A 17,460-nucleotide genomic window follows, 5' to 3' on the forward strand; every position below is an offset into this window, starting at 1 on the left:
CGCCTACATTTTTCAAATTTGCCGCCTTTTTCTACTGTCAAGATCTGGTTGATCAAGTATAAGAAAGAAATTCGGATCATAACAGATACTCCAAGAGATCTTTTGGCATTGATCAATACCGGCGCCAATTTGATAAAGATTCTTAAGTAAGTTGTCCAGAGCTCAACGGCCGGCAACGCGCATGTAACATGTCTGGAGTTGCAGGCGTCCATAGGCTCCGGAGAATGCTTACTATATGGCGGGCCGTATGCTTGTTGTAACAAACAATTAGGGGTACTATTAAAAAAACGTTCTAATAAAATCGGAATCGCAATATGTAAGTATTTGCAAGCCAGCTTGGTGCTTATGTATACTTGTGACTATGAGTCTGTGTAAGGCCTGAGTGGACGCTCGAGTTGGGCGTGCAGCGGGGCGGGGCGTGCGGCGTGCATGTTAAACAAATGCAAGCGTATAGGAGCGGCCTTAGTGCACGCTGCTCAAATCACTTGTGAGCCCGACGCCACGCTGCAAGCTCCGCTTCGAGCGTCCACTCGGGCCTTACACTAAGTGTAACACGACATGTTACGTTACTTTAGTTGAAGTCCGAAATCAATTAACGCAAAACTACTATATCGGGGTTTCATAGGCCTCTAGACTACGTCAGTTCTACTTAGACTACGTCGTCATGAGCTACGTCAATTCAGTGTCCCATAGAGAAGAAAGCGAGTTGAACTGAGTGTTAAATCCCTGTTGCAGGCGCCGCTGGCCCCGCTGGGCGGGCTGCTGGGCGCGCCGCTGGCCGCGCCGACGCCGACGCCCGCGGCGCCGGGCGCGCTCCTGCCGCACTCGCTGGCGCCCGTGCCCACCGTGCCCAGCATCAGCTCCGGCGCCAAGCCGCCCGCGCACTGGGGGGTCACGTGAGTACACTAGCGCAGTAACCTACCGACTAAGTGTAAGGCCGCCTTTACACCTGGAAGTTTTACTTACGTAAGTAGGGACACAGCTATACCACAGAATGAGAGATGAATATCGTTATCTCATTCTAACAAATAGCTTTGTCCCTACTTACGTAAGTAAGGAAGGCCTGAGTGGACGCTCGAAGCGGAGCGTTCGGCGGGGCGTGCAGCGTGGCGTCGGGCTCACAAGTAATTTGATCAGCGTGCACTAAGGCCGCTCCTATACGCTTGCATTTGTTTAACATGCACGCCGCACGCCCCGCCCCTCTGCACGCCCAACTCGAGCGTCCACTCAGGCCTTACACTAAGGCCTGAGTGGACGCTCGAAGCGGAGCGTTCGGCGGGGTGTGCAGCGTGGCGTCGAGCTCCCAAGGGATTTGAGCAGCGTGCACTAAGGCCGCTCCTTTACGTTTGCATTTGTTTAACATGCACGCTGCACGCCCCGCCCCGCTGCACGCCCAACTCGAGCGTCCACTCGGGCCTTACACTAACCGTTTTGCTATCGAGAACCAAATCTCGACCCTGCAAATGAGACTCGTCAATAGGAAGCGGAAGCCTGGCAGTGGTGCTCGAGACAAAAAGTATTGACACCAATGATATACCATTATGGTGATATTCCACCTGTCCAACATTTTATCAAATTTGTATTTGCGTCTCACATTTTGCTTTATGAGAGAGCGAGACGCAATGCGCATTTGATCAAATATAGGACAGGAATACCTCGCTTACTGCTGGCGAGGGATTTTTTGAAAAACGCTTTCGTGTCTGATCGCTGCTCGCTAAGACGCCAAAACACACTAAGGCGGGATGTTGACGGTATTGTTTTATTATGTACAGTGTAGTGATGGTGCGTGCATCTTTTTCCAGCAGGCCGGAGCGCGGGTTTGCGCCGGCGCCGCCGCTGTTCGGCGCGCCGCTCGCGCCGCCCAACCCCAACCCCTTCTCCGCCGAGTCGCTCTTCCAGACCAGTCAGTATATAATCTATTGTATAACACATTCACTTTACTCTCTGGATAAAAAGTATCTTATATTCGGGACGTAAACTATATAAACTAAGACTAACCGTGTAGTCAAATGATATTAGGGCTTTTTCTAAAATAAATATCGAAAACCCGATTCTTTTTGGGACAATTTTTTTATCATCAGGATTGAATATGCTAGTGATTCTGAGTTGAAAGAACCCAAAAACACCAGGATCTGGGAGAATCGGGTTTTCAATATTTATTTTAGAAAACTCCCATTAACTATGAGCTTAAATAGATGTCGTATACGAAATAAAAAGTGACCGATGCCAGGGCTGGGAACGAACCAGTGTCATGCCGCCAGCCACCCGCACTCGGTCTATCCTGCCACCCGCCGGTCGGTTCCATCGGTAGGCTACCCGGTCACCTGCCGCGAATGATAAATGTGCTAATACCCAGCTCTGTGCACTGGATGATAGATGATGCCTCGGTCACTTCTTCTTTCGTCTTTGTATGTAAAGTGCAAGATAATACAGTTTTATTCATTGATGTATTTCAGGCCCTTCGGCAGACCTCCTACGGCGCGAGTTAGATAACCGGTTCCTCGCGGCGGCGGGCGCGGTGGGCGCGGCGGGCGCGCGCACGGAGATGCACCACCACCAGCACCAGCACACGCACGTGCACCAGCATCCGCACCACCACCCGCACCAGCTGCTGCATCCGCACTCGCTGGTCAGTACCGCTACCTACCACTACACGAGGTCCAACCTCACCATGCGCGGCGGGCGCGCGCACGGAGATGCACCACCACCAGCACCAGCACACGCACGTGCACCAGCATCCGCACCACCACCCGCACCAGCTGCTGCATCCGCACTCGCTGGTCAGTACCGCTACCTACCACTACACGAGGTCCAACCTCACCATGCGCGGCGGGCGCGCGCACGGAGATGCACCACCACCAGCACCAGCACACGCACGTGCACCAGCATCCGCACCACCACCCGCACCAGCTGCTGCATCCGCACTCGCTGGTCAGTACCGCTACCTACCACTACACGAGGTCCAACCTCACCATGCGCGGCGGGCGCGCGCACGGAGATGCACCACCACCAGCACCAGCACACGCACGTGCACCAGCATCCGCACCACCACCCGTACCAGCTGCTGCATCCGCACTCGCTGGTCAGTACCGCTACCTACCACTACACGAGGTCCAACCTCACCATGCGCGGCGGGCGCGCGCACGGAGATGCACCACCACCAGCACCAGCACACGCACGTGCACCAGCATCCGCACCACCACCCGCACCAGCTGCTGCATCCGCACTCGCTGGTCAGTACCGCTACCTACCACTACACGAGGTCCAACCTCACCATGCGCGGCGGGCGCGCGCACGGGATGCACCACCACCAGCACCAGCACACGCACGTGCACCAGCATCCGCACCACCACCCGCACCAGCTGCTGCATCCGCACTCGCTGGTCAGTACCGCTACCTACCACTACACGAGGTCCAACCTCACCATGCGCGGCGGGCGCGCGCACGGGATGCACCACCACCAGCACCAGCACACGCACGTGCACCAGCATCCGCACCACCACCCGCACCAGCTGCTGCATCCGCACTCACTGGTCAGTACCACCACCACTACCACTACACGAGATCCAACCTCACCAAGTACACTTTGCGATCACAAAGATTGAAGTGTCGTGTCGGCATAAACGTCAAAAGTCTGAATAAATAAATATTGGGGGACATCTTACACAGATCAACCTAGTCCCAAACTAAGCAAAGCTTGTACTATGGGTACTAGGCGACGATATACATACTTTTATAGATAGATTGATATTCTCACCTCGTTACGAATATAACGTATATGAGATGAGCAGTATGCCATTGGAACCCCCGCAAAACGAAATACAAAGGTTCGAGTCGAACATGACTGTATTACTACCGGTGACAAATTTGCTTGTAGCTACAATTTCACACTTCGAGTCGGGAGGGACAACTGAGCGACGTATAACAACAAATACTAAAAACAGAATAAAATAAAGATTTAAGTGGGGCTCCCATACAACAAACGTGATTTTTGACCGAAGTTAAGCAACGTCGGGCGGGGTCAGTACTTGGATGGGTGACCGTTTTTTTTGCTTGTTTTGCTCTATTTTTTGTTGATGGTGCGGAACCCTCCGTGCGCGAGTCCGACTCGCACTTGGCCGGTTTTTTTATTTTTGATTTTGAAAAATTTTAAATTTCCTTTTTTTTATTTATCAAGCGCGGGTTAAGCGTATTCATTTAATTTTTGTTTGTAGCTTTATGTAGTTTTTAATTTTTTGTTTATATTACATGTACTATACCTATATTTTAATAAATATTTTTGCCATACATTTATTCAGTTTTAAGCTCTGCTCGCGAGGTCTACAGCTCACAGAGCCACTAGTTAAACTGTTTTTGTTCCCGTTTCAGTTCAAGGACGTGAGCAAGATGAACACGCTGTACCGCGGCGGGCTGGGGCTGGGCTACCCGTACTCGTCGTCGCTGCTGCACCCCGCGCAGCCCTACCCGCCGCCGCAGCCCGCCCCCGCGCCGCTCGCATACGCGCCCAAGGTAACACCCGACATTGTCACCACACTACACTCTACGACATCCACCGACCCGAGCATGAAATGTCGAGCCCAGGGATGTTGCGAACATCCGCAACCGCGGAACTTCCGCATTATTTTCAACATCCGCATCCGCATAAAATCGATGCGGAGCTTATGCGGATGCGGATGTCGAACAAGTGGGTACAGGAACGTCTTAGCGGCGGCGTAAGTGCTAGGTGATTTCGTCATTAACTATAACGAAATCGTCTAGATCCAGAAAAGTCGGCCAAGTTACTGTTTATTAAATATAACGCACCTATATTCTTTCTCAAATACTAAACGTTTCGTTTTTTTTAAATAAAAAAATACTAAAAATGTAATATTTGACATTTTCTAAGTACCTAATCTTAACATCCGCATCCGCATCCGCGGATGTGAGCCTTTAAATATCCGCATCCGTATCCGCATCATCCCTGGTCGAGCCTCCCTATCGCGATCGGAGTCGATACTCGGTACTCGGTGCGATACTGTGCGTCGAGCGAGATCTAGGGAGGAGTAACGCCAATTCGTTCCAAAAGTCTTCGACTTAATTATCTCGGGCGGTCGGTAAAGAAGTTGCCCTGCTTTATATGTAAAATACCTAGTAATTCATGGTGTTGCTCGTCGTCTTTAAGAATCACCCGTCTGATCAAATATTTTAATTAATAATAATATCTGCATCACCTTCCGAGTTGTTATTTAAACTGAAAGTAGATGTGCCAGCAATGCCAACTATTTTTAAACATATTCCTATTGATTCTACGATTAGATTTACTAAGCTGTAAATTAGCTTTATGACTTAGTCCTTTAATGCCACTTATTTATTAAATGTTCTAAGCGTGGATTCGGCCAACAATCGTCTCTTGCTACAATGGTAATTTCGTCTCTAGTCTTCTTTCAAGACCTATGAAAATATGTCACTTTATACACAGGTGATTTGTTTTAATTGTGGGCTGAGTGTACATATTGAAGAATTTTGTGATACGGACCGCAAAATAAAATTGTTAGTCAAATCCACGTCAAGGAAATATTACTCAGAATCTTGCATACCTAATGCCTATATTATCATTATTACTCGAAGATTTCTTTATCTACCTTTCTTATTGCTTACGTTGTTTATGTTGCTTTACGATCATTAACCCTGCCTCGCCTCATTTTAACAGCCCGTAGTGTCGGCCGCGAGCGACTCCGCCACTAAACCACCACCTCGCCCCGCCGTCGCGGTAGGTTTCCACTTGCCACTTAATTACTTCGCATGCCTAATTTCATTACTATCATTCTTTACTTTTCACTATCTTTACATCTAGAGTACAACCCGCTCGCAGATTTTTAACGGGAGCCTCTTTGCGTTCGCAGAAAACCGGCAAATGGAACGCCATGCACGTGCGGATCGCGTGGGAGATCTACAACCACCAGCAGAAGGAGAAGACGGGCGGCGCCGCGCCGACCGCCCCGGGCGTCCCCGCCGCCGCCGACAAGGACAAGCTGCGCGCCTTCCCCGCGCCCGCGCCGCCGCCGCCCGCCTACCGCTCGCCCTACGACCTGCCCGCGCCCTACCTGCCGCACCACCCGCACCTAGGTAGCGTCCGATACCCGCCCGTGCCGCCGGCCGCCGCTCTCGCGCCGCCCACTGACCGAGGTTTGCGCGTTTCAGGGATATCGCCGTTCGGACGCTACGGCGCCGGCGCGTTTCCCGGCGGCCCCGCCGCCTTCGGGCTCTACGGGCGCGAGCTCGCGCTCTCCTCGCTGCACGGCGTGCACCACGGCCCGCTCGGCGCGCCGCTGCACGACGCGTGGCGCGCGCGCCCGCCCGCGCCCGCCGACGCCCGCCGCGAGCACGACGAGCGCGCGCGCCGCGAGCGCGACGACCGCGAGCGCCGCGACCGCGACGAGCGCGAGCGGCGCAAGCACCGCGAGCGCGAGCTGGAGCGCGCGCGCGCCCGCTCGCCGCTCCGCCCCGGCCCGCCGGAGCCCGAGCGGCAGGTGAAGGACGAGCGCAAGGAGCCGCCGCGCCCGCCGCCGCCCGCGCTGCCCGCCTACCCGCCGCCGCCGCCCTGGGGCGACCCCTACCGCGCCTTCGACCCGCTGCAGCACATGCGCTTCGCGCCCATCGTCGAGGCGGCCATCCGCGCCGAGGAGGACCGGCACAAGATGCTGAGCGCGTACGCGCACCACCAGCAGCTGAAGGCGGCGCCGCTGCTGCACCGCGGCCTGGGCCACGGGCTGCCGCTGCACCCGCATGCGCACGCGCACCAGTCGCTGGCGCCGCTGCCGCCGCTGGCGCCGCCGCTCGCGCCCCTCGCCCCGCTCGACATGCTCAAGAAGGAGGAGCCGCGATGATAGCGCCGGCTCTCGTCGCCTGTACATACGGTAGAGTAAACGACGTCGCGAGTGAGAATACGACAGTTTAATGTGTATCGTTTCGTATTATCGGTTTAGAAAAATATTTATTGTAACGTCGCTTGCCGAGACGACGGTCGCTCCACTCGCGAGCCGCCCCCGACGCGTTGTTAGTGTAATGTTGACCGGTATCGTAGTCGAACGACGTCGCGAGGAGCGGAGAGTGGGGGGCCGGAGCGAGAGGGCGAGACTCGGGGGAGGGTGGTGCGAGCGAGACGGCTCGCTCGACAAGTGCAATATAGGACGAGGACTCTGGGCGCTCGTCGCCGCCGGCCTGTACACTACTGCTTGTTTATTTACATGGAAATATCTATAGAGTTGTTATTGTGACCATTATTAGTTAATTATACATCAAATTGCTGATTATGTGAGGGATAGGATTATTGAAATCGCTATCAATATAATTATACATATTTATATATACATATAAATAAAATGTAAATATTAGTGTGTAAATTAGTGTTAAAATATAGAATTGGTTTATTTAACTTCAAACAAATGAAAAATCCCATAAATTATTATTGTATCGGGAGTTTAATTTATGCTTCCGTTAAAAATCTCATAATGGTTTTTCAATTGTACCAGTGGAGTAAATTTATTTATTTACTGACTCCTTAATTAGTGATCATGGAATAAAATTACACTCGACAGCAATAGCGGATGATTTTTGTTAAAATGCATTTAAAAGTATGTGATATTATTGTATGTATGTATTGTGAAAAAAAAAACATTTTGTCTGACTTCAAGTAGTGTCTCTCAGGTTTATAGATCTAATGAGTATAATGCAGTAATGTTCAAATTTGTGTAAAAGTATTTCATAAATCATTACATTTTTTTCGTGAACAAATTTTGGATTTATAATAATTGTGAGCAGTATCCGGATTTATACTTGTTTAGTTATGTTAAGTCAGCAACTACAAACGCGTTAGTGTGCCATTCATCCAGTATAAATGATCATTGAGTCAGACAAAATTGCAGTTGTAAGCCCGTTTCTACACTTGTAAGTTTTACTTACGTAAGTAGGGACAAAGCTATTTGTTAGAATGAGATAACGATATTCATCTCTCATTCTCTAGTATAGCTGTGTCCCTACTTACGTAAGTAAAATTTACAAGTGTAGAAACGGGCTAACCTACCTGTCCTATGGCACATTAAAAATTTGTGTTCTTATTGCGAGAACAATGAAGTGTATTATAGTTTATACAAAATCATTCTGTATACTAAAAAGTAAATGAAAGCTTGGTGCGATTCAGAAAATACCATTAAAACTTTTGATTTTTATACCAATAAGATTTTTATATACCTTCCTATCCATTTTGTGGCAGATGCCACTTATCCTGACGTCGATACTAGCAAAGAGTTTGTCATAGTTAGAGGTATAAAATCTAAAGTGTCATTCAATAGAACTTGCTAACTATGTAAACAAAAGTTACCGAGAAAGTTACTAGTAAATTGACATTCAGTGTCAATTTTAGTATGGCGGTTTGTTTACATAGTTAGCAAGTTCTATTGAATGACACTTTAAGTAAAAATCGCGTCTCGAATTTGACAGCTGAAGTAGAAGTAACTGTACTTGAACTGTGCATTCAAGTCAGTTCGGAAAGAGAAGAGTCGTGGAATGTATTGGGCTCCATACATTCCACGACTCTTCTCTTTCCGCACAGACTATGCCGTAACGGTTGTCAAAACTTAATTCTTATATTACACCTCTTCAGCTTTTTTAAAAACTCTTTGATATTAGTCTTCCATTAAATAATACCAGGGGGGTAAACGTCAAAAAACAATAATCAGCTTGTACAGTCAGCAGCAGAAGTTGCTAAGCAGCGAGGTGTTCAAAAGTACCCCGACACGCTGTTATTCTTAACAATAAAGTCGCATCAAGATCATTTTGAACACCTTACCCGCTTAGCAACTTCTGCTGCTGACTATTAAATTGACAAAACACAGATAAATCGTTAATGAAAAGTTAGCAACATAAATAAATGATAAACTCATAACCATAAATCAGCAACGAGTGTCGTTATACACAAAAAATAATGCTAGCAACAGGCTTCGTCACTTTCTCATGTGGGTTATTCAAAAACACAGTCGTCTAAAAAAGACCACATTAGCATCACACTAGCAGCATTTCCACGCTGTATATAGCCAATGAAATCTCCTGTACCAGATACGACCCGGAGCGTGGACGTGGATCGCAGCTCCACGCTAGATTGATTTATTTAAAAGAAGTAATAAGGAGTTTCATTAACCTTGTGAACTTCAAGAATTCTTAAAACTTAGGGTACCTATGTAGGTAGGTAGTTAAATATTGAAAAATCTCATTAAATGGTAGCGTCGCCCGTATGGCATGTAACTACTCCAATATCAATTTTATGCTGGGTGTTATATCTATTCACTGCCAGCGACCCCCTAGGCGCGTTAGCGTAAAGCTTTGGTTTCCTCCGATAGCGGTGCCGTCATATAGCGGCCGTCTCCATACTAAATAATACGGCTAAATATGGGTGTCGTAGTATTTGTATGGAGACGGCCGCTATATGACGGCACCGCTATCGGAGGAAACCAAAGCATAAGCATAGTGGGGCGCAATTGTTGTCTGTTAATAGACAAAAAGGGTAAATCTATTCTCAAATAAAACAGTGTTACTGCTGCAACTACACGATGTATTTACTGCGAGAAGAGATTATGTACATACTCGTATAAATAAAAAATTGTCTATGTTCTGATTTAACCAAATGTATTAGATATAATTCTTCACTTCCTGTACCAGATTTGAACAGTTTTCATTCTCTTGACTTTCTTTTGCAATTGAAGTACACCATAAAGTAGGGCTTCTGCTGATGGCGGGCATCCGGGTACGTAGATGTCGACGGGTACGATTCTATCACAACCCCTGAAACGAAATAAGGTATTCAGTAAGTACTAAGTTGGTAGTAAGTACGTTTAAGGTAAGGATTGAGAAATAATGCATAAACATTAATCTTTGTTTTACCAGATATACAGTGATAACTGAAATCAGAATGGAATGCAAACATTTACCTTAAATCCTTTAGTTTAAAATTCCATTTTCTAAATAATTTGTTTTGGAGGGCAGTATAATGACTGGGTACTATCATAGAGAAAAAAATACCTAGATTGCTCACTCCATACATCACTTTTAGTACCAAAAAGACTATTAGCATCGAGTAGCGGAACTATCAGTACTGCTACTTGACAATAGATGTAGCACTGACCGGAAAGTCTTATGATGTTGAGATAAGACTTTCCGGTCGGTGCTACATCTATTGTTAAGTAGCAGTACTGATAGTTCCGCTACTCGATGCTAGATGTAGACACTGAAATTAATAGTCTAACTGTTGTATGGAGTGAGCACTCTTTGTTTTATTATATTTCTCTATGGTAAGCCGTGCCGTAGCGTAAATGTTAGTAAAGTATTTTTTATTTTAGATTTTATTCCTTCACTACACTGCCGCACTAAGCATAAGTACAATAACTCAATTTCAAACCTCTTTTAATAATTGTAGAACATAATGTACGACAGCAATAGAACAAGGTATACAATAGTACATTACATACCTAGGGAGGTGAATTCGTGAATGATCCAGATCGCAGGTATTTGTGGCCCGAACTGAAGGTGAGGGCCATAAATATGCGATCTGGGGCTTTACGAATTACCGCCCGTGGTTTGTCTAAAGTTTTACGTCTTGCCTTGGCCAGGAAGTGAGTTACGGCCCTAGGGTGACGTAAATGAAATTACATTTCAAAGTGAGTTATTGTACACTCCATAATAGCTTTCTTATTATTGTGACATTTATTGTTTATTTTTAAGATATCTGTAAATGGGGATCAAATAATTACCTCACAACAGAATAGGAGTAGTGGTAATATCCACCGCCATTGGCGCAGCTTCCCATGGAAATGACCCATCTGGGATCAGGCATCTGGTCATATACTTTCCTAAGAGCTGGTGCCATTTTGTTAGTCAAGGTCCCTGCGACAATCATGACATCAGACTGGCGAGGTGATGCACGGAACACTACACCATATCTGAAATGGAAAATGGAAAATAACATAATAAATAAAAACATGATTGTCTGAAATTTGCATCCTCAAATTAAAAGGCCAGGCCACTAAAATCTATCACTAAGACAATCTGGATTATTTGTATCTAGATATTCTTATTCTGATGTTTAGTGATTTTTAAGTTGGTGTTCATACCAAATCACATGCAGGAGTCCTTAAAGCAGAGATACAACTATACACAGGTATAGCGCCTTAGTTGATTTTGGCTATTGCAACCTCCCTTAGAACAAAAAAAGGTTTTATAACCCCCTCTGTGGCCGCCCAGGTCAGGGGTTTAACCAAACACAATGAAAACTTGCTAAACTTCATTTGTGTTTGCTCCTATATGATCTTGGTGTAGTTGAAGCACCAAATAAGGGTGTTCAGGTGTAGATGTTTATTCACCTAATTTTTTATCCCAATACTTCATAAGTACCTGTCCATATCATAGCGAGGCGCGGCGATGTGCATCATTTCCACGGCACAACAAGCTAAACCAAAGGTCATAGGCCACATGGAGCCCTTCCTTCCCCAGTTGAGGAGATCGTCCAGCCTGGCCACCGCAATCTCTGCCAGGTTACTAGCATCCTGGAAGGGAGAGTACGGGCGCTTCTCGTTCGGCTTCGGAGCTGGCAAATGGGTTTGACGGACTTGATCAACGATGGGAGCAAAAGCACCTTTCTTCACTACAGAAAGAGCTTTAGGAGCCGTCGCTCCCAGCGCTTTAATAGCCTGCATAATTACCTGAAAAATGTTTTGGTTATGTACTCATGTATCTACAGGTACTACTACGCATTAAATTCCATTTAGTGCGAACTTAAACAGGCGTAATCACATGCTGACAAACTTACAAGCTTTCACACAAACAACTCGATAGAATTATGCCACTGTACGCTTATAAAATAAAATTTTAATACACAAAATTTACGTAAGAACAGACAAGTGTTGTGTTTGTAAAGTTGGCTAATCGTAATAAATCTACGCATATTTTTTTTGATAAATCTACTCATTATTGAAAACAGAACAAAAAATATATAATGTTCCTCTAAATTTACAATAAAGGTAATATATAAAAAAAATTATATGTGTTATTTACAAGTTTGATGCCCAATTCAAAAATAATTTTATTCCATTCCTCGTAAACGAATTGTATGTCGTTAGGGTGTATTTTTCTATAAAAAATGGTTTATTTGTAAAAGTTATCAGGATTGCACATAAAACATAATTAAGGAAATTTAATTAACATGCAATAACATTACACTTAAGATACACAGACACTTCACAGTATTCATTAATTGATTTTAAACACTTATTATCGACATACATATTATGATTATTGAAGAAAAATATCCCTTCATACCGTCAAGTCCCAGCTCAGCTGACTGTCAATGTCAATGCTATTTGATTTGATACGTTGAAAATTGGAGTTCAATTCAATATTTATATTATTCTGTGCAAAATCGGTAGAATTTTAATGATACATTGAGGGCAACAATGTCCATACAAAAAGTAATACACGTTAATAACTGTGCATTTAATAAACTAGTGTTTAATTGTTCACTTCATAATATTGAAAATTGTTACCAGGAAAAGAAATGGTTCAAGCCAATCTTCGACTTCGAAGATGATGTTCCTCCTGCGAAGCGGCGAAAAAGCAAAGATGGAACCTTGCCTAATTCTAGAACCCCCGTCAAAGAAGTATTCAAGATCTCTTGTTATCTGTTCTATAAAAGTTTTATACCTGCAATTAATTTATTTTGTTCTTACAAACTTTCACATGGTTTCAGAATATGTGCAGTAACACATCGGCTACTACTGATAAAACTCCTATTAACATTGATCACAAGAATTGGATGAAGAACTTTGATCCAGTGACAATAGAAGACTTAGCTGTTAATAGTAAAAAGATACAAGAAATTGAGGACTGGTTAAAATTCAATATTCAACACAATAATAGTGAGATATTACTTCTCACTGGGCCTGTAGGGTGTGGGAAGACTATTACAGTGCGGACACTAGCTGCTAAATACAAAGTAAAAGTCACAGAGTGGATTACACCCCTGGATATTGATATACCTACAGAATATGGTATGATTGCCAATCCATTTTCTCTAAATATCTACAGGATAATTTTCTCTGATATCCTCATCATTCCTAATATCATGTTTCACTCTTCATAATAATTTTGCGGTCTATGAAGAGTGCCTTATGTTAGGAAGGATATGTTACCTTATTAAGGATTTAGTTAAACAAGAGCTCTGTTCCACTTCCAACTACTTTGGACACGTGGCCAGGCGGGAGCCGGACAACTTTGGAAAGCGTATTATGATTGGCATGGTGGATGGAGGACGGGGTAGTGGACATCCACCGACCCGCTGGGTGGACACTGTAAAGAAGGCCTGCCAGGGATCAACACAGGCGCCTATTATTAGGAAGGCGGAAAATCGTGCAGAATGGAGAGCTTTGGTGCGCAAAACAACGACCTCATGTGGTCGCGACCCTCAGTCATGAGGAATCGAGGAAGAAGAGAGTTCCACTTCCTTATCTTCCCTAATCAGATTAAGTGATTTAGTAACTGAATACTTACTACCGCTTGTTTCTTTCATTTTCAGGAGATTACCAGTTTAAAGAAAAACAATCTACTAAATTCCTTGATTTTATATTGAACGCAGCTAATTTTACATCTCTATTGGATAACAACAGCAGCAAACTGGTGTTGGTTGAAGATTTACCAAATACATTTATAAGAACACCGTCTGAATTTAGTGATGTTCTACAGTAAGTTATTATTTACACACAAAGAGTGGTGTCATTGAACTAATTATTACTATGTATAGAACTAGCATAGAGAACCTGTATTTTGCGTGAAGTGGAGCATGAATATCGTGACCAAAATTCACTGTGAATTCATGGTTCACACCTACAGGTTGCGATTGCGACAAATTCATTGTTTGGTATAACTCAATTAGTGGTGTCAACAATTTTAACTTGACTGCCAGATGTCTTACTAATATTGTACCTTTTTCCAGCCATTATAAACAAAGAGCTAAATCACCCATAGTTTTTATATGCTCAGAAAGTCATACGGATAGTAAGAATACTGCTGCAAATCTATTTACACCAAGTTTGAAGGAGCAATTCAAGATACATCACATCGCGTAATATTTCCCCTTTTTTTTTGTTTCGTATTTTTAATCCTGCAAATGTTTACAACATAAAGCATGAAAGCATTTGCTATAGCTGTACCTACCTCTTTAAATTATTACGTTTGTGCTGTCTGAATTTAATGTAAAGGTACAATATATACAATTTTAGTTTAAGTATTTGTTTTAATATCATGTTTTTATTTCAGATTGAATGCAGTATCAGTTACAGGACTAAAATCTGCCTTAAAGCGAGTTTCAGAAATCATTAGTAAAAATCATACCACCATGTACAACAAACCAACAGCCGAGCTGGTAGACTGTGTTGTTAATTCTTCCGCGGGGGATGTAAGATCGGCAGTGTTGAACCTACATTTTGCCTGTCTAAAGGGTATAATTGTTTTTAACCTGATCTGACATTTTACTACAATTTACTAAAGCTTCAGTAATACTTATCATCTTCCTCATGGGAGCCTGGAGTCCACTTGGCAACTAATCCCAAGAGTTGGCATAGGCACTAATTTTAGTGTAGTTTAGCTTCAGTAATACCTATTTCCAGGCCACAAGAAACTATAAGGTTTTCCCAAAAAATCGAAAGATATTCCAAAATGTTAAGTTTAGGTGTTTAGGACATTTGAAGGCGAGTCACTCCCCGGAAATGCGATCAGATTTGCCTTAAATGAAAGTGCTAAGGTTGAAATTATATTGACACGTATGTGTTCGATAAATCGTACTATGCCTGGAAAAGGGTTAATTAAAGTTAAAATATAATTCCAGGTTCCTATCAAAGTTTAGAGACTGATGTAATTATTGAGAAGGAAACGAAAAGTAAGAAGACTGTGAATAATAAGAAAAAGCCACCATCAAGTAAATTCGTATCCCTAGGGAAAGACCAAACTGTTAGCATTCTGCATGGCGTAGGAAGAGTACTAAACCCAAAAGGTAAATTTTAAACACATAATTTGAATGTAACGCGTAACCATTAACCCTTTACCGCATACGAATATGATATTCAACTCTATTGACAGCTATTAAAGTTCAAATTTAAACAATTTTTTTTTCATTACACGCAGTAAGGCGTTCATTCCACATTATATAGGTACAAAATGTTGTCAAATTTCAAGAAATATTCCTTAATCCTGTACCTAATTTATGTTAAATAATATTAATTTCTCTAAGGCTGTGGTATCCTCAAACTACATTTAACCCAGAGTTAACACTTATAAAAAACATTCTGTAGCTTCTAGTAATTGTATCTACCATGATTCCTTTTATTTTTTTAGTTGTGATAAGCGAAAATGGAAGCAAACAGTTGACACACCGCCCTACAGAGATAATAGATCAATTTTTAAGTCAGCCAAGTTCGTTTGTGAATTTCCTTGAAGAAAACTATTTGAGTCACTACTCCTCGATCGACCATGTGGTTGGAGCAGCCCTAAGCCTGAGTGACGCAGACTTCATGCTGGGAGAGTGGCGGGTAAGTTCTTGGCTAATGTAGACCCGTGGGATTTTAATCTGTTAGTTAAAATACGACCTTGAGATTAAAAAATAATTATTGTAAATATGTTCTATAAGTTACTCTAATTCGAATTTTCTACTCATTAACATACATCGGGGTTTTCGGTGCGGGAATGTTTTACACTAGCCAAATAACAGGTAAAAACGGTAAAAAACGATACTAATTTAACATTTCTAAGCACATTTGAACCTCACTACCTACGTTTAATTCATAGTTTGGTAATTATTTTACAATAAACAAAGTTATAAATACACGAAATCATTCCCGCACCGAAAACCCCGATGTATGCTCATTAACTCTATGGTTAGCTGGAAGACATCCCTTCTAGGGATAAGTTCGCCTGTGTACCTAACTTTATGTAAATTTCATTCATGTGAACCTATTATTGGACAATAAACTGATTACTACTACCAAAGAGAATAAGAGCGGTTTCGCACTACGTCCGTTCCGAATCCGTGAAAATATGGTCCGAAGTAGCCGTAGAACTATTTCTATGGTAATTTACGCACAAGATCCGTCTGATTTCTTTCCGAAATCGGATGACGGAGTGCGTAGATTACCATAGAAATAGTTCTACGGCTACTTCGGACCATATTTTCACGGATTCGGATCGGACGTAGTGCGAAACCGCTCTAAATGAATAGAGTTACTGTAATGGTAAAAATAAATTATGTAGCCCCAGTACATTTACTGCCATCTTTTGACAAAAGATTATAACTGTTAGAACGCCATTTGACTTTGACCCTTATTCTTTCAACTGATGTGTTAATTTGTTAAATGTTGAAATTAACGCCATCTACCAGAGTGTCGTGAATATCTCCTCACTCATTTTAAAACAAAAATATTATATTTTCAGGAAAAGATGTGTCAAGAACATGGACTATACACTGCTGTTGCTGGACTGATGGTAGCTAATAAGGCACCAGTCTCTGCATGGAATCCAGTTAGAGGGCCAAAGAACATGAAAATTCAATACCCGTGAGTGCTTGGTTACTTTCCTAAATTAATTATAACATTTATTAGTATGTCATGTTTTTATATACATTTCTGTACTTTTTCAGATCACTGCAAGAATTAGCTTTATTAGAACCAAACTATTTATACAAGGGAAAAGTCTTAGTAGCAGATTATCAAACATACTGTAAAATAATAGGCAAACAACAATGACATTAGGGTATGGTATTGAAAATACCTAAAAGCATTGACTTACATACTTCGTAAAATCGTAAAGACGAACCTTACTGGTACTAAGAATGGTGCCAGCACAGCGGTGTCACGCTGTGCACTAATGCGAGCCAAGCGTGCAGTCCAACGCAGCTAGTTACGACCAATGGCGCGCGTGATGCGAACTCATCAACCAATCGCGTTGTAGCATTTCACCGAGGCACGCCAAATGAGGTTCCGTCAGAATTATATGAACGGGCATGTTCTTTACTTTTGAAATCTTTGCCTATAAGTGTATGTTGTTTGGTAGGTTATATTTTGTAAGTTATATTTTGAAATAAAACGTTTTATGTACATTTTTAACACCAATATTTATTTGCCTTACATTGTTACAATATGAAAGCTTAATGAAATTATTAATATGCCAGAGGAATGTATCTTAAACAGTTCTTAAGACTGAAACAGATGTGGGACTTGTGGGAGCTTGGGATCTGGGGAGAATAAAAAAAAAGATTAGTATTACAATTTATTAGGTCAAATGTCTCTGATTATACAAATAAAAATTGGTACTGAAATACATTAAACACTTCACCAATACTCAGTTCATTTGGAGCTTCACTGACCACTCACTGTTTCAGTTTCCATTTTG

General features: G+C 43.3%; 3 protein-coding genes across 4 annotated transcripts in view; 2 read left to right on the top strand and 1 right to left on the bottom strand.

The window, feature by feature from the left end:
* Positions 1-7,452, top strand: part of LOC134652994 (autism susceptibility gene 2 protein-like) — a 77,058-nt gene extending 69,606 nt beyond the window's left edge. The window contains exons 10-17 of the mRNA XM_063508267.1: positions 736-896; positions 1,803-1,903; positions 2,457-2,629; positions 2,718-2,780; positions 4,369-4,509; positions 5,690-5,749; positions 5,883-6,105; positions 6,181-7,452. Of these exons, the coding sequence (XP_063364337.1) occupies positions 736-896; positions 1,803-1,903; positions 2,457-2,629; positions 2,718-2,780; positions 4,369-4,509; positions 5,690-5,749; positions 5,883-6,105; positions 6,181-6,866 (1,608 nt within the window). The 3' untranslated portion in view covers positions 6,867-7,452. The remainder of the gene's footprint in view (positions 1-735; positions 897-1,802; positions 1,904-2,456; positions 2,630-2,717; positions 2,781-4,368; positions 4,510-5,689; positions 5,750-5,882; positions 6,106-6,180) is intronic.
* Positions 7,453-9,565: 2,113 nt separating this feature from the next.
* Positions 9,566-11,980, bottom strand: LOC134652921 (NADH-quinone oxidoreductase subunit B 2-like). Its single transcript, XM_063508157.1, has 4 exons — positions 11,837-11,980; positions 11,422-11,729; positions 10,782-10,970; positions 9,566-9,816 (listed from the first exon to the last, which is right to left on the bottom strand). The coding sequence occupies exons 2-4, from the start codon at positions 11,721-11,723 to the stop codon at positions 9,678-9,680; spliced, it is 630 nt and encodes a 209-aa protein (XP_063364227.1). The 5' UTR covers positions 11,724-11,729; positions 11,837-11,980; the 3' UTR covers positions 9,566-9,677.
* Positions 11,981-12,357: 377 nt separating this feature from the next.
* On the top strand, positions 12,358-16,825 carry LOC134652920 (cell cycle checkpoint protein RAD17). 2 transcript variants are annotated; one of them, XM_063508154.1, is made up of 11 exons: positions 12,358-12,440; positions 12,478-12,494; positions 12,573-12,683; positions 12,773-13,073; positions 13,598-13,763; positions 14,015-14,143; positions 14,338-14,519; positions 14,906-15,070; positions 15,412-15,605; positions 16,504-16,625; positions 16,709-16,825. In XM_063508154.1, exons 2-11 carry the CDS (start codon positions 12,480-12,482, stop codon positions 16,812-16,814), a joined length of 1,491 nt encoding a protein of 496 aa, XP_063364224.1. In that variant the 5' UTR covers positions 12,358-12,440; positions 12,478-12,479; the 3' UTR covers positions 16,815-16,825. The 2 variants fall into 2 exon arrangements, with proteins under 2 accessions (XP_063364224.1, XP_063364225.1); XM_063508155.1 differs by having other exon boundaries at positions 12,391-12,494.
* Positions 16,826-17,460: the final 635 nt, after the last annotated feature.

Source organism: Cydia amplana, chromosome 12, assembly GCF_948474715.1.
Source record: "Cydia amplana chromosome 12, ilCydAmpl1.1, whole genome shotgun sequence".
In the NCBI taxonomy this organism is placed as follows: domain Eukaryota; kingdom Metazoa; phylum Arthropoda; class Insecta; order Lepidoptera; family Tortricidae; genus Cydia; species Cydia amplana.